The sequence below is a fragment of the Cavia porcellus genome, unplaced genomic scaffold, assembly GCF_034190915.1.
Source record: "Cavia porcellus strain 051 isolate PalLab524CR breed Dunkin Hartley unplaced genomic scaffold, mCavPor4.1 scaffold_23, whole genome shotgun sequence".
NCBI classification, from domain to species: Eukaryota; Metazoa; Chordata; class Mammalia; order Rodentia; family Caviidae; genus Cavia; species Cavia porcellus.
In genome coordinates, this window is record NW_026947506.1 from 9454801 (window position 1) to 9469815 (window position 15015).

At 47.2% G+C, this 15015-nt stretch overlaps 2 protein-coding genes across 2 annotated transcripts in view; one reads left to right on the top strand and one right to left on the bottom strand.

Annotated features, from left to right (window-relative positions):
- Positions 1 to 365, bottom strand: part of Alox5 (arachidonate 5-lipoxygenase) — a 45093-nt gene extending 44728 nt beyond the window's left edge. The window contains exon 1 of the mRNA XM_003466050.5: positions 111 to 365. Within this exon, the coding sequence (XP_003466098.1) occupies positions 111 to 260 (150 nt within the window). The 5' untranslated portion in view covers positions 261 to 365. The remainder of the gene's footprint in view (positions 1 to 110) is intronic.
- A 7119-nt stretch (positions 366 to 7484) lies between these two features.
- Positions 7485 to 8605, top strand: LOC100717810 (olfactory receptor 13A1). Its single transcript, XM_003466049.2, has one exon. The coding sequence runs from the start codon at positions 7652 to 7654 to the stop codon at positions 8603 to 8605; it is 954 nt and encodes a 317-aa protein (XP_003466097.1). The 5' UTR covers positions 7485 to 7651.
- Positions 8606 to 15015: the final 6410 nt, after the last annotated feature.

Genomic DNA, 15015 nt, shown 5'->3' on the forward strand with positions numbered 1-15015 from the left:
GCCCGCAGGTCGCATGTAGTCTGCAGGTTCTCTTCTGCAAGTCCCCCTTCTGCAAGGTCCCCTTTGCAGGTCCCCGCCTGCCCGCCCGCGCAGGCCCGCGCCAGGCTCACCGCGCCGCGCTCGAAGTCATTGTAGAAGGCCTTGTCCAGCAGGTGCTTCTCGCTGCAGCCCGCAGAGCCGATGAGGCTCAGGTAGATGTAGTCGTCGGTGCCGGCGAACCACTGGCTGCCGGTGGCCACGGTCACCGTGTAGGACGGCATGGTGGGGCGCCGGCTGGGGGAGCTCAGCGCCCAGGTCCGAGTGCGTCCTCAGATCCCGCGGGCTGGGGCCGGGCCGCCTGTCAGTCCAGCTGGCCACTGACAGATGCCCTGCCTCCAGAGCCCCTCCCCTGCCCCTGCCCCGCCCACCCGGCCTCTCTAGGCCCCGCCCCCACCTCGCCCCCTGGTACTAGCACCACCTCGTCTAGACCCAGGTCCCGCACAAACTCCGGCTCAAGCCCCGCCCACACAAAACCAAGCCCACAAACCCAGACTCCGCCCACCCGGGGGGTCTTGGCCACGCCCCCGTCTCCACGCCGACTCCCCCCAGGTCTCAGCCCTGAGGATCCGCCCTGGCTTCCCGCAGTTCGTCTGTTCTTCCCTTCTGCCCTGCATCTGCCTTGCCTCAGCCTCAGCCGCTCCGGCCAGTTCCGCTGGGGCCCATGGCGTACCAGCCGGGATCGCTGCCTCGCGGGGCCTTTGAGCAGGGCGAGTCCCCGGGGCTTAGGAGAGGGTGGGAGGGACTCGGGAGCTCCTGCAGGGGTCCCCATCCCACCCCACCTGGGCTGCCCAGTCTCCGCCACCAGCTTCGGGGCGGCGGGCAGGGCAGGGACGGGGAGGCTTGGTGTGGGAATTAGGGTTCCAGTCTGGTCGGGTTCCTCTGCGTGGGGGACCCACGCGGGCCACGGCTCCCCACCCTGGGACCGGGCGCCCGGGTGGGCAGCAGCGCTGGTGGCCCTGAGCTCCGGATTCTGGGCTAGTCACCTTGTCTGGGCGGGAGCCCTGAGATTCACTGCGCAGTGGCGCTTAAGTCTGGGGCGTGGGGGTCACCAGCTCCGGCCAACAGGGCACAGGCAGAGGCCAAGGCAAGGGACCCAATTCAGGGAGCCTCCCACCTTCACAGGGAGAGGCAGAGCTCAGCAGGACGCCAGTGCGGGCCCAGAGGGGCCACTGAGGTCCTGGAGCTGCAGGTGGGGAGGGCTGGGCCCGTGAAGGGGGGCAGCAGGGGCGCGGGGAAGAATCATGGGGTGCAGGGCTGCCTGCTGTCCAGTTCTGCCAGGGCTCCCTGCTTCAGGGAACTTGGACACTGGTGCTGTGTATCAATGGAGTTGCCCTTCAAGTCCACAAATTAAAAACAAATACCATACAGTAGTATTTTTAACAAAGGTTTGAGATATCAATTTGGAAAATGTAGAATATACAGGTTTGACACAAGCAAAAAACATAACATAGAAAAAGCAATATGTTTTGCAGACATTTTACACCATTAAGAGTATATTCTATTTGCAATTTCGTGTCATATTTCCATTTTCCTTAACATCACAACATAACGTTTTCACAACATATGTTATTTAACTTCACTTAATATATTTTAACTGCAGAATGTTTAAGTATATAGATACACTACCATTGCCTCAATTAGTCCAGTATTGGATATTTAGGTTGTTTTCACTAATAAATAATTCTGTACATAGTTTGTGCGTGAAACAATGAAAGTGTTTCTTAGGATAGGGACCTGAAATTGTTGCAGGGACATTCTGAGACTTTTGCTGCCTGTTATGAAACAGGGGCTAAACTTACCATACAGAACACAGACTGCTTGTTACATAAAAACGTTGCCACCATGTGATCATCTTCCAAATGTAGCTACATCCTGTCTCCTCTGACTCTGCTCTAGTTCAGCTTCTATATCACTGTTACAAAAACAGTTTCCTAGTTACTTACTTCTTCTACCTCTAAGCAGATCAAGCCAACTCAGTCCCTTCCTTGAAGTAGATAACACTTCCTTTTTCATAGTTTTAAGGAACTGTATAGTTAGTATGCCATACAGTTTGCAGATTTAAAGTGTCAGTTCAGTGAACAGTTCTAAGCGGGAAGCTTGCAGCTGTGAATACCGGAGAAGAGAGTATAGAGCGATCCTAAAAATCTCGTGATATATCTCAAGGTCCAAGAAAAACAAGAACAGTCCAAATCTGAAAGTAGTGAAATAAGAAATTGTAAAGCTCAGGGTGGAGTTTAATGAATTGAGGCACAAAGTAGTACAAAAGATCAGTGAATCTAAAACTTGGTTCTTTGAAAAGATAAACAGAAAAGATAGCCAAGCTAACAGAATTACACATAAAAAGATGAAATCACAACAAACACTACCAAAATCCAGAGGATTATAAGAACCTATTTTGAAAGCTTATATCCCAATAAATTATAGAACCTAGAATAAATGGAGAACTTTCCCCACCTTTATGAATTACCAAAATTCTACCACGAGGATATAAAAATTCTGACTAGACCAACGAGGTAATGAAATAGAAGCAGTAATAAAAATTCAACCAACAATGAAAAGTCCAGGGCCCATTGGATGCTCTACCAGAACTTCGGGGAAGATCTAGCACCAGGACTGTTCAAATTCTTCCATAAACTTGAAAGAGAGAAGCACTGTTGAATTCATTTCTGGAAGGTAGCATTTCCCTCATTCCAAAACTGAAAAAGGGTCTAACAGAAAAAAGAAAACTACAGACCAATCTTCTTAAAGAATCTTGTTTTGAAAATCCTTGACAAGATACTTGCAAGCAGAATGCAACAAATCATTAAAAAGATCCTACATCATGACTAAGCCAACATTATCTCAGAGATGGGAAGATAGTTTAGCACACATAAACCAGCAAATTTAATTCATCACATAAGCAGGAACAGGGACAAAACCCATGATCATCTAAGTAGGGATAGGGAAAACTTCTGACAAAATCCCACAGACACTTGCAGTAAAAACTCTGATGGAAACAGGCACAGAAGGACCTTATCTCAATCTGTTAAAAGTCATTTATGACAAAACCACTGTCCGTATTGAGTTCAATGGGGGAAAACATGAAATTACTTCCTCTAAAATCAGTAACTAGATAGCATTTTGCATTCTTACCATTCCAGTTCAGTATAGTGTTCAAAACTTCAGCCAGAGATGTCAAGCAAGAAAAACAAATAAATATGTGCAGGAAAAGAAATCAGAGTATCTTTATCACACACAACGTGATGCTTGACATGGAACAAGCTCCAGAGAAGACTCAGCCTAAGGGTCAGCAAAGTATCAAGTTAGTTACACATCAGCACACACAAATCAACACTATTTCTCTACACCAGCAATGAGCCATTGGAAACGATACTGGGGGAAAAATCCCATTCACAAAAGTTTTTTAAAAAATTAAATACCTAGGAATCACCCTAACCAAGAAAGTAGAAGGCTCCTATGATGAAAACCAGAGTGCTCTGAAAACAGAGATTGAAGAGGATGTTAGAAAATGGAAACATACTTCTTGCTTCTCATGTTTTTGTTTTTCCTTTACTATTTTTCTTTGCATTGGGTGGATAATTTTTAACATTTAAATTCTTTAGGCCAGGTTGCTTTTGCTTGATATTTTCTTAGCTGCTGCACTAGGTGTATCAGAATTTACATGAGGTTTATTATAACTTAATACTGCTGAGGTACAAAATAATATCCAATACAAGTCTATTCCTTTTCTCTCTCTTTTTTGGTCCTATTACTGTTACACATATACAAAATCTGACAATAGATTGTCAAAATTATTACCTATTCATTTAAATATCTTTTAACTTAAAAAGATTGAGAGAAAAATATACCTATAGAATTTGTTATTTTAAGTTTCTCGCATATCGTCTCTTGTTGTCTTGATTTCTTCTGCAGATGTGAGTTCCCTTTCTGTACAACTTCACTCCCATTTACTCCTTTTGGCTCTTATGTAAAACATGCTACAATCTGTATACTAAAGCTCCAGCAATATAATTGGCTACTACTTGTTGTATGAAAATACTTATTAAGTTAGTTACGTGGACCAAAAAATGCAAGTATGTTCTTTTGGAATCACCCACAGAATTACCTGTGCAGCACTCACTGTTTGTTGAGGTACATTCACATTATTGATGTCACTGGCTTTCAGCCTGAAGAAGTCGAGTAGCATTTCTTTTAGGATGCGTTTGTCACTAAGAAATTATCTCAATTCATGTTACCTGTCCATAGATTTCATCTTTCAAAGGTAGTTTTCCCTGATATAAAGGTCCTTTCTTATGACAAAATACGTAACATTGTTATGTACACTTACGTAACATTAATTCACTATTTTTTTCTCTTTTCACACCATGTTGCTAGCACTTTGCACAGGAAGCAATCATGGGGACAGCAGCAGGGCAGAGGTGAAGGACACTGAAGGCTGGTGAGGAGCCATCGCCTCCCCTGTCCCAGGGGTGGGCACATTGTTCTGAGCACGTGAGCCTCGGTGGCACTGCCCCAGCCTCTGTGCACAGGGACACAGTGCAGGAACCATGAGCCCCATGGGGCTTTCTCTGTCTCTGCACATTTGGAGTGAAGTCAGCTGGCCTTTGTAAAACACCCCTTACAGCCAAGTCCCCAGCGAAGAGGACCTTGCCTTAATTGAAGAGGACCTTGCCTTATTCGAAGAGCACCTTCCCTTAATTGCCCCTTCAGGGTCCACTTAGAATAATGGCTCTTTCTCTCCCAGGTGTCTCCCACAGGTTAGGACACATTTTACTAAATGAGTAAAAAATACTTGGCCAGATCAGCTTGCTAAATAGGGGAAAGACAGCTTCATCCATCGAGAGTGGTCTTGGTGCAGACCACATAATACCTCTCTGCCACTGAGTTCCCAGTCTCACACATAATAGACAGAGAGGAAGGCCACGGGTAGCACCCGTGGGTCCCGCAGAGATGCAGTGACTTCCTCAAGGTGACGATGTGTGATCTGGGGTGGCCTTCTTCTATCAGAGAGCAGGAAGAGCTCAAATTTGCTGGATTGCTTCAGAGAGCCTAGAGAAATAATATTTGATTCTTTCTCCCTTCTGTTACTACTGTTTCATAGGTAGGTAAAACTATAGAGGAGATAAAACTGTAGAGGAGATGGGGTGCCAAACTGTATTGCCTTCTAAACCTGAAAAACAATGCTATCAGCTTCTGACTCCTGCTTCTTTTCTTTAATAACATTTGATGGAGTTGGGTTTAGGGAAGCAAATGACAAACTACACAGCGAAGAATTCTGTGTGGAGCCTTGAACCCAGGAACCCCATGTGAGCTTTGTCACTAAAAGTGGATCTTTTGGAAGAACTTTGCTTTCCTAATAGCAAGTTTGGACAAAGTCATCTTCAAACTGGCTTTCGGGCTTACAGCGGAATGTTTGAAATTTTAGCATATTCTGATTTTTAGGTTTCTGTTCTTGAAATATGTTTCAAATAGGAATATTTGCATTCACATGTAACAGGAGGGCGTGGTATTGACGGTATGATGCATGTGAAAATCGTGAATCCCTTTAGACATAAAAATAGCAGGACTAGTCCTGTTCTCTTGTATTAATTAAGTACCTTCAAACAGCAACAGTTTTCCATGTGGGAAATTAGGAACAATGCATTGGGACTAAATTAAATTTGATAAACAGTAAATTGTATTTCATGAGAAATTCAATCTATCTTTAGGAAAATTTCAGTGAAAAGTGCTTTTTAATTTCAGGAATTTTGAAGGTGCCTATTGTTTCTCTAAACTATTGGAAATCATCTATGATCTATTTTTATTTTCTGGGGAGGTTGAGCGCCCGAGGGGTTGATAAGTGTGGACAACAGCCTCTGTTTAAATATGGGGTCAGCTGGCAGGGGGTGACCCTCTGTGTTGCCTCAATGGAGTGTGGTTTTAGCTTGGCCACTGTTAGCTGGGACCGTGTTCCTTCCCTTCCCATCCTTTCCTGTCCTTGGTAGTAATCTTGTTCTGTGTGATGAGTTAAAGCCAATGCCTGGGGAAGCCCAGAAGAACAAAGCCTTTGTTAGTTCCAGAAGAAGAAATGCTTTCTTGGGTTCGACTGAAGCAAAGCAATTCTAGTGGAAGAGGTCTCTGTGTTCTGAAGTTCTGGCCAGTGATAGGGAGACTGCCCTGCTGTCTGGAACCACAACCAGTGGCTAATTACTCTGGGGTCATTTCTCCCTGAGTGTGGACAGGCCTATGGAAATGCTCCTAGGTGCAGCATCGTTCAAACCCCTCTCCCTGCAGTAAGGTAGCAGAAGTTTTTCCCCTACCTATGCAGTGAGGTAGCATAGGTTTTCCTGTGGCTGTCAGGAGAGATGGGAGAAGATTTCCTGCCTCACAGCATCCTTAGAAACCTGTATGTGACAGAGTTGGCCACTGATGACCTACAAGTATTGGGAACCAAGTGGCTGTCTCCTCAGGGGATAGCTGAGGCAGGGGACTCAAAGGTGTCTGAACTCTGGGCTGTGGTGTAGAGCATGGTGCCCTATGCATCAGAGACCTGAAGTCTTGAGGGTGTTACGGGAAATGAAAAAGCCTGAGCTGTACGCAGGGACAAAGCAGCTCTGTTCCTGTGCCACCCAGGCATCCATGGGGACAGAGGAGTCACCTGCTGTGTGGAGGTGAGTGAAGTGGCACCCACTTCTCCAGATGCCAGACTCAGCCTGAGCAACAGTGACTGTAGAGTCTTCCTGTCACGGATGAAGTGAAGGCAGCTAAGGTGTGGTGGGGTCACCTCACTCACCACCACAGTGGCACTGCTTGGTCCTTGCTGTGGGAAGACATAAGGGGCCTGGAGCACTGAGTCCACTGTGTGCAATTGACCTGCTGTTCCATATCACAGCGGTTCTGTGCTCTTGTTCGAAGCTCTGCCTTGCAAAGGCTATGTAACTCGATTGGTAGGTGATATTTGATCATTTTGTCTAAACCTAATAATAGCTGTGAATATTTTTTGAGACAAATGTTTTAGAATCTCACTGTTGAGAATATAGATTACTTTTCAATTTTCGGTCATAAATGATGTGACTCTGACAATTTGAAGATATTTTAAATTTTTCCATAGGATGTTTCCAGAAACTAGGATAAATATCCAAAGTTCTACATCAAGGAGCTCACTTTAAAAGCCCCACGTCTTTGTGCCCGCTTGGCCACCACCGTGTCCCTGTCCTGGCTCTGAGCAGTGGTGGATGATGAGCAGTGGTCACAGATGTGATCTTCATTTCTTTGGCTGGAGTTGAATGAAGCTCCCTGAGCCTCACTGGCTACTTGTGTTTACCTTCAGGAGCTACAAGTTCATACTGCTCGCTTCTCTGACACTGGCACCTTTGCCTTAATTTGTGCATTCTGGTGCATCTGCATGATATCATGTTTGCCACATTGATGGGCTGAGGGAAGAATGGCAGTGGGGTTTTTTTTTTTTTTTTTGGTCTTTTTCGTTTTTATCAGTACCAGGGATCGAACTCACGACTGCCTGCTTGTAAGGCAGGCGCTTACGCCGCTGAGCTAAACCCCCAGCCCCTACAGTAGGGTTTTGAGGGACTCACTTTGCTCTGTTCCCCTGAAATCATGTGGAGATGACATGTGAATGGTTCCAGAAACAGAGATTGGCCCAAAGATGATGAGTAACCAGACACTGGTGACCGAGTTTATCCTGCAGGGCTTCTCAGAGCACCCAGAGTACCAGGTGCTCCTATTCGCCTGCTTTCTCTCCCTCTACACCGTGGCCCTCACTGGCAACGTCCTCATCATCCTGGCCATTTCCCTCAACCCTGGGCTGCACACCCCTATGTACTTCTTCTTGTTCAACCTGGCCACTATGGACATCATCTGTACCTCGTCCATCATGCCCAAGGCCCTGCAGGGCCTGAGGTCAGAGCAGAGCACCATCTCCTATGGGGGCTGCATGGCCCAGCTCTACTTCCTCACATGGGCCGCATCCTCGGAGCTGCTGCTCCTCACAGTCATGGCTTATGACCGCTATGCTGCCATCTGCCACCCCCTGCATTATGGCGCCATGATGAGCAAGGCATTCTGCAGCCTGCTGGCCACAGGCGTGTGGACGCTCTGCGCCTTCAACACAGCCATACACACAGGGCTGATGCTACGCCTGGATTTCTGTGGCCCTAATATCATCACCCACTTCTTCTGTGAGGTGCCCCCTCTGCTGCTCCTCTCCTGCAGCTCCACCTATGTGAACAGCATCATGATCGTCCTGGCGGATGCCTTCTATGGTGTCCTGAACTTCCTTATGACCATCGTGTCCTACGGGTTCATCATCTCCAGCATCCTGAAAATGCGAACTTCAGAGGGGAAGCAGAAAGCCTTCTCCACCTGCTCTTCCCACCTCACCGTGGTGTGCATGTACTACACTGCTGTCTTCTATGCCTACATCAGCCCTGTGTCCAGCTACGATGCGGAGAAGAGCAAGCTGGCTGGGGTGCTGTACACTGTGTTGAGCCCCACTCTGAACCCCATTATCTATACTTTGAGAAACAAGGAGGTCAAAGCAGCCCTCAGGAAGCTTTGCCCATTTTTATGAAATTAATTTATGTGTTCCATGGGGGCAGATACTGACCTTCCCATGGGTCTGATGAGCCAGGTGTATGCCAAAGGTCAGTGAGCCCCCTTCCTGCGCTGTAGAGGTGCATGAGCAGGGAGGAGCTCAGGACGCAGGTGCTCTGGGGCTGGCTGACAGAGGACAGTGGCTGGGTGTGAGTCTATGGGCTTTGTAGACATGGGGTACCCTAAAGTGCCCCTCGGTTATATCAGAGCTTACAGGGAAAGTTCAACGGTAGAGAAAAAAAATCTGTGATGTACCCTTACAGCTATGGGCAACTCTTTTCTGTTCCTTCTGCACAGTCAACACTCAGGCATAAATCCTGAAATCATACCTAGAATTTAGATATATGCACCTGAAAAGAGCAGGGAACCATGCGTAGACCCCACAGCACATGGAGAACATTAGACCGAAGTGCTGTAGAGTGATCACTGCCCCTACGACGCCTTCTGTGCCACTACAGTTACTTCAATGTTCCCCTTGCAGCTCCTTCAACTTCAAAAATAGTTTCTGACTGTGATGTGAACTATCATTCATGCCTTTCCCTGTTCTTCTTTCCAGAACTCTGGTTTAACAAGTTTTTAGGGTCATTCCTTTGCTTTAGCTGTAGAAATTCCAACTTTGACACCTCTTATGTATCAGAATGCACCTAGGAATTGCTGACAATTTTTAATCACTCCCTGGCTTTGGACTCAGGTTGTGAGCGTGTAATCAGAAACTGCAAGAACAGGACAATACAGGATATATAATTTATAGTATTATTTATAATGGTCACTCATTGAGTGAAATACAAAGAAAGTGCAGGAAATCTGTCCACATGCTAAAGACCTGGAGTATCCAGCGGAGGTCCTGGATATCATGGCAATAACCTATATGAGTTAAAACCTAGAGGCCATGACAATGCCTCCTATGAGTGCAACTGGGGCCTACAGCCCACAACTATGACTCATGCAAGTCTATTTCATGAACTGGGAAGACCCAGACATCACAGTGAAAGCTACAAAGTCTGTGCCGTCAGGGTGAGGGTTCTTCACTGCAGCAAAGATATGATGTTCAAAATAAGGAACAGGGCTGCTTCTCAAAAGTACCAGAGCCATCCTCCTTGACAACAAGTTCCAGAGCTCCTTTGCCAAGCAGAACAGCTGAGTTCATATCAGGAAGCCAGCGTGGCAAGCTTCTCCTGAAGACTGAACAGCACATACCTCCCCTTCAGAGCCAGGGAGCGATGCTCAAAGTAAGGACTAGGGTTCCCCCAAAGTGAACTGCAGCTGTTCTCAGCAACAAGGTCTTGAGTTCCTCTGATGGTAACAGCCCAGTTCATGTCAGGGGAGCCTGTGTGACAAGCTTCTCCAGGAGAACCAACGGCTCCACATAACAACACTTAGGCGAACCCACAATGCTACTCTTCCTTTTTGGTCTCCTTTTTGTGCTGGAAACTGTCCTCAGGTGGACCATCCACGCTGAGCACCACACTGATTCAGTTCAGCTGGTGTCTAAGTCGACCACTAGCTTTTATTCCACCACAGAGGGTCTGACCTTTCTTTCTGGCCTGCAGTGGGGACAGGTAATGAAGTTAAGCTGTAATGTGTTCCACAGCTCTGCGAAACCATCACTGCTAAAGAGAACTAGACAGCAAAGCTGCTATGCCTTATGATGACAGAGGCTGACATGTGCTCCCTGCTGCTAGAAAACTCTTCTGGAACAGCCCCTTGGGCCCACGAAAGGTGCCAGAGGGCAGATGGGTATCTTAGGTGTATCTTTGTGATAGAATAAAAACACATACTGTTTGCATCCTAGACAGAAGCTGAGAGTAGATTTGATATTTAGTTTAGAAATGATGAGTATTCTGTAGTCTTTCACCAGTATTTCCCTTACCTCTCTGCAAGAGCACACTGATTTGCAGCATGAAATTCAGGAATTTGATGAATTGAAGCTGACTGGGACTCAGGGTCATAGATTGTTACAGACGACGTCTAACGCTTCCGGATAGAATTCTGATCCCCAGATAGTGTGCCATCACCCTCCGTATTCTCTAAGTCTTCCCAATAAACATGCCCTTCAACACTACCACCCATGAGTCCACACGATCACTACCTGATCTGAACATGGTTTGGAGACTATTTATTGAGAGATTCATATTAGTGTCTTACAATGTTTACATTTCTACATTTCAAAGGGGATTAGAAAGCGAGAAAGTACTTAAGGCAAGTGTCAAGTGTTTCTTGCAGTGGTCACAAAACGAAATATGTGACTTGATCTATAGTCTTTGGCAGCTTCAGGCCCAGCTAAGTAGCCCCAATACCCAGGATCATCAACCTACCAAGGCAAAATGGGGCACAGAGGGCTGGAGTGATGGTGGTATTGGGGATCTCAGAGAGGGTGTAGAGATAGCTCTGGATTGGGGTGGAGGTGGTCTGGGTTCAGGTTCAGATTCTTTCAGGGGTTCCAGGCCCATGTGAGCACTAGTTTACTTCTGAGTATAGAGAGGAGAGGACAAGCGTTCTGTGACAGCAGGTCATTATTCTTGGGCACTGCTGAGGACAGGATGGTGGAGGAGGTCTTGGAGGTCCTAGCCTTGCTCTCTGCCTGGCCCAGGCTGTCTCAAAGGTGGATAAGAGGGATAAATGTGGGGACCACACAGTAGGAACTGGGACAGCTGTGAACGTGGCTCTCCAAAGACGACCCAAGGGAGAAGACATGGGGTGGGTGAATGAGAAGCCAGTGCCATGGTTGCTGACACAGACAGTGGACTTGAGTACTCAGGAGCCTTCCAGCAATGAGCAAGGCAGTGTCTACCAGGAAAAGCTGAGTAAGGCAGAAAAGACTTCCCTTAGCTCTGCACCCTCTCTTCCCAGAGCCTGTCTTTTTCAGCCTCGTGGGTTTTTCTGCTCTGCAAAGATAATGGGTTCATTTTGGGCTCCAGATTGCTCCTTGTCTTCCTGCTTCAGTGGCTCCCCTGTTTTGGGCTCTGCCCTGTTCTTGTGCCTTTGGGCCCTCTGCAGGCCACAGTTGCTCACCCGGCAGTTGTGTGGGTGCAGAAAGGACATCATTTCCATGGGAGCACTTGGGTTTATCTTTACAGGGACATGCATAGAATTTCATGACCTGACCAAAAACTCAGACTTTGCTCTGGAATCTTCATGCAGAATGTCATGGAGACTTTGTCTCAATCTCCTGCTTAGCTGAGGCAGAGAAGCCACTCTCATTTCTTCTTAAAGTCACCTCAGGAGAAGTTCTTTGATTCCTGATCCTTGCCATTTTGCAGGCCACACTCTGAGCTGAGCTCACTGTGACTTCACAGGCCCATGTCTCCTGGAGCTACCGTGATGGTGATCCTTAGCTACATCCCTGTGCTCCACTTGGGGTGAGGACAGCGTGTCTTCTTCAAATGGCTCACAACATGCTTTGTGTCCACCCAACTCAGGCAGATGCCTCAGTGTTAGAAACTAGGCTGCATCGTAGAAATTCTATGGAGCGGACTACAGCACTGGAGACAGGTTCTGCTGTGCCCTGAACTGGTCCTCAGCATGAGTGTGACACAAGGAGGAGCCCTGGCTCTTGAAAGTAGCCTGTCTTTGTGCTGGATTCACAAGAGCCACATAGGTTAGCTCTTGCTTTGTCTTCACTGTGAGCTAAATGTCTCTTGTGTTCCTGGAGCTGTCTTTCCTTTTGAAAACTGTACACAGAAGACAGAGGCCAACTAGAACACTTCCTTTTTCTGAATTATGATTATGATGGGCAGATATAACCAGGTAGCTCCCTCAGCTGGGCTTTCTAGGATGCTACCATTATGTTTGATCTGCAAAACCTAGTTGTCCAAATCACCCATGGCCTTCACCCAGCTTTCTACATGTTCCTCAGCCCCACCACGATGTCCATGTCCTCTGCCTGCTGGTGCAGAGTGGCGCCCATTCCTCTGCTCCTCTGGACCTAGTCCAGGTGGAGTTGTGATTGAGTTCCTTGGCAGCCATGTGCTCATTATTAATCTAGTTACTCCCCAAACCCAACTCTGGAACTTGGATTGGGATTCTCCAAACACTATCCTTTCTGCCCCTGGGTTGAGGGGGGGTGCTGAAGTAAGCTGGAATTCGAGGAAAGGATGGGTACCTACACTGTCTTTTGGGACCCTGCTCTATCAGTGCCACCCTAGTGGTTCTGTGACTGTACTGTGACTTTGAGTCCAGAGATAACTTCTGGGTGCAGTTTCCACACTGGCAGGAGCAGCCTGTCAGACCCTCAGGTACCTGGTGCACAGTCACCAGAGTGGCTCCTCAGAGGCCTGAATCCCACTCAGTAGGACCCCTGTACTGGGGCCAGAGGCAGAGTTCATAGAGCAGTGGGCGTTCTCCAGTAATGTGGGTTTTCCCAGTAGGCATAGGGGTACCAGGAAGACCAGGACACCATGAAGGCAGGCACATGTGCTGCAGAGACTTGTGACATGCTCAGCAGAGCCCCCATCCTGGCGGTTACTGTCAGTGCTCCTAGCTTGGCCTCTCTTTCCCTGGTCACAGGCTATGGAGCTGCCTCCCAGGCATGACCTCTTTTGTCACTTTGGTGTCTCACCTGTGTCTCTACAGTTCTTGAGCTCCAGTTCCCTCCACTGGCCCCACCAATTATGCTACATGATGAGGCTTCTGCTTGCCTACCTGGTCTCCAAAGACTGCAGACCACTCTAACTTTTAGACAGCTCAGTGTTGCTCCTGGCAGCTTGGTCTGATAGGTCATACCCTACTCCACCTGTTTCTCCTCACAGGTGATACTGGCCTGCTTCTGTGCTTTCTGTCCCAGACTAGAGTCCCTCATCCTGAGTGTGATGACCTTGGATGGTGCCTCCTATGAGAAGGAATTGTGCTCTCAGGCTTTCACTCCCAGATGTCCTGCCTCAGCCTCCAACGTGGTCCATATGCTCCTCCTGGCAGGGCTGGGCTTCAGGGGCATCTGGATGCTCCAGTACACATCCTCTCCTGACCAAACTCTTGTTTCAATGCTTGTTCCCTTATCTTCCAAAAGATGAATGGCTATGGTTGTGTCTTTCAGCTGTACCCACCACTGGTGGTGCAGGGAGCAGCCTCCTTCTCTCTGTTAGACTTGGAATTAATAACTGCAGTTTCTGGAGAATTAGCCATTGTTCTACAGTTGCCTTCACTTGCTTCCTGAGGTCCTTGGGAATGCACACTCACCTCTGCCCCTCCTGACTCATCAGGAGGCCCCAAAGCTGGGCACACAGACCAGCCCATTCGGGTTTCACATCCAAGGACACCTCATCCACGGTCTCCATCAGCCCTGTAGTCACGGGTGGAGGAATCTCATTCTCACTGCTGGAGCCTTAAGAGGACTTGAAGATTGCAGTGCACTGTGTATAGACAAAGTGAAACCAAGTTGAAGGATCAAAATATGTCATAATAGCCATGATTTACTCCTGAAAATATGGCTGTTCAGCCAAGATGAATCACATGGTTACCTCAGTCCAACTGTGTCACTTCCTTCCTCCCTTCCTGCTGGCTTTTTGCCCTTCCACCTAGTTACGAAAACAAGTTAACAAGAGAAATAAAATGCTGTGATGAGCAAGGAGTCCTGCTCCTGGCAAGAGAGTCCTGCCTACTTGTAGAGGTCAAAGAGGACCTCCTGTATCTAGCCATGAACCCGAAAAGCAAAGTGTCACTGGGAGCTAGGTTGTGGTGGGGTGGAGCAGGGAGAGGATATTCCAGGACTAGGGGGTCCTAGCAAGAGCTTAGGGCAGAGCAAGAGTAGCAGTTACGAACAGCAGAAGGAATCCAGAGTGGGTGATCAGGACCAAAAGATGATGAGAAAATGCCCAGCTTACCAGTGAGTACCAGGAGGCATACATAGGAGCCATTTTTCCCTTGATCCGTTGGACAATATTGTTGACTGTTGGTTTGTCACAGATAGATTTTGTCAGGTTGAGATACTGACCATCTATTCCAATTTTCTGTAGAATTTTTATCATGAATGGGTGTTGGACTTTGTCAAAACATTTTTCTGCATCTTTTGAGATGGTCATGACTTTTCTTCTTGGCTCTATTAATATGGTGTAATACATTTTTTGATTTACATGTGTTAAACCATCCTTACATCCCTGGAATGAATTCCACTTGGTTATGGTGTGTAACCTTTGTGATGATTTGCTGCATTCTGTTTGCCAGTATCTTACTGAAGATTTTTGCATTTATATACATGGGAGAGATTGGTCTATAATTCTCTTTCTTAGTTGAATCCTCCAGTTTTGGTACCAGGGTAATGCTTGTTTCCAGGAATGAATTTGAGAGTATTGCTTCCCTCTCAATTTCATTAAAAAGTTTGAGAAGTAACAGTGTTAGGTCTTGTTTAAATTTCTTGTCGATTTCAGCAGGGAATCCATCAGAGCTCTGGTT

What these genes read in the sequence shown, in the direction of transcription:
- LOC100717810 (XM_003466049.2), top strand. Translation starts at nt 7,652, where the DNA reads ATGGTTCCAGAAACAGAGATTGGCCCAAAGATGATGAGTAACCAGACA.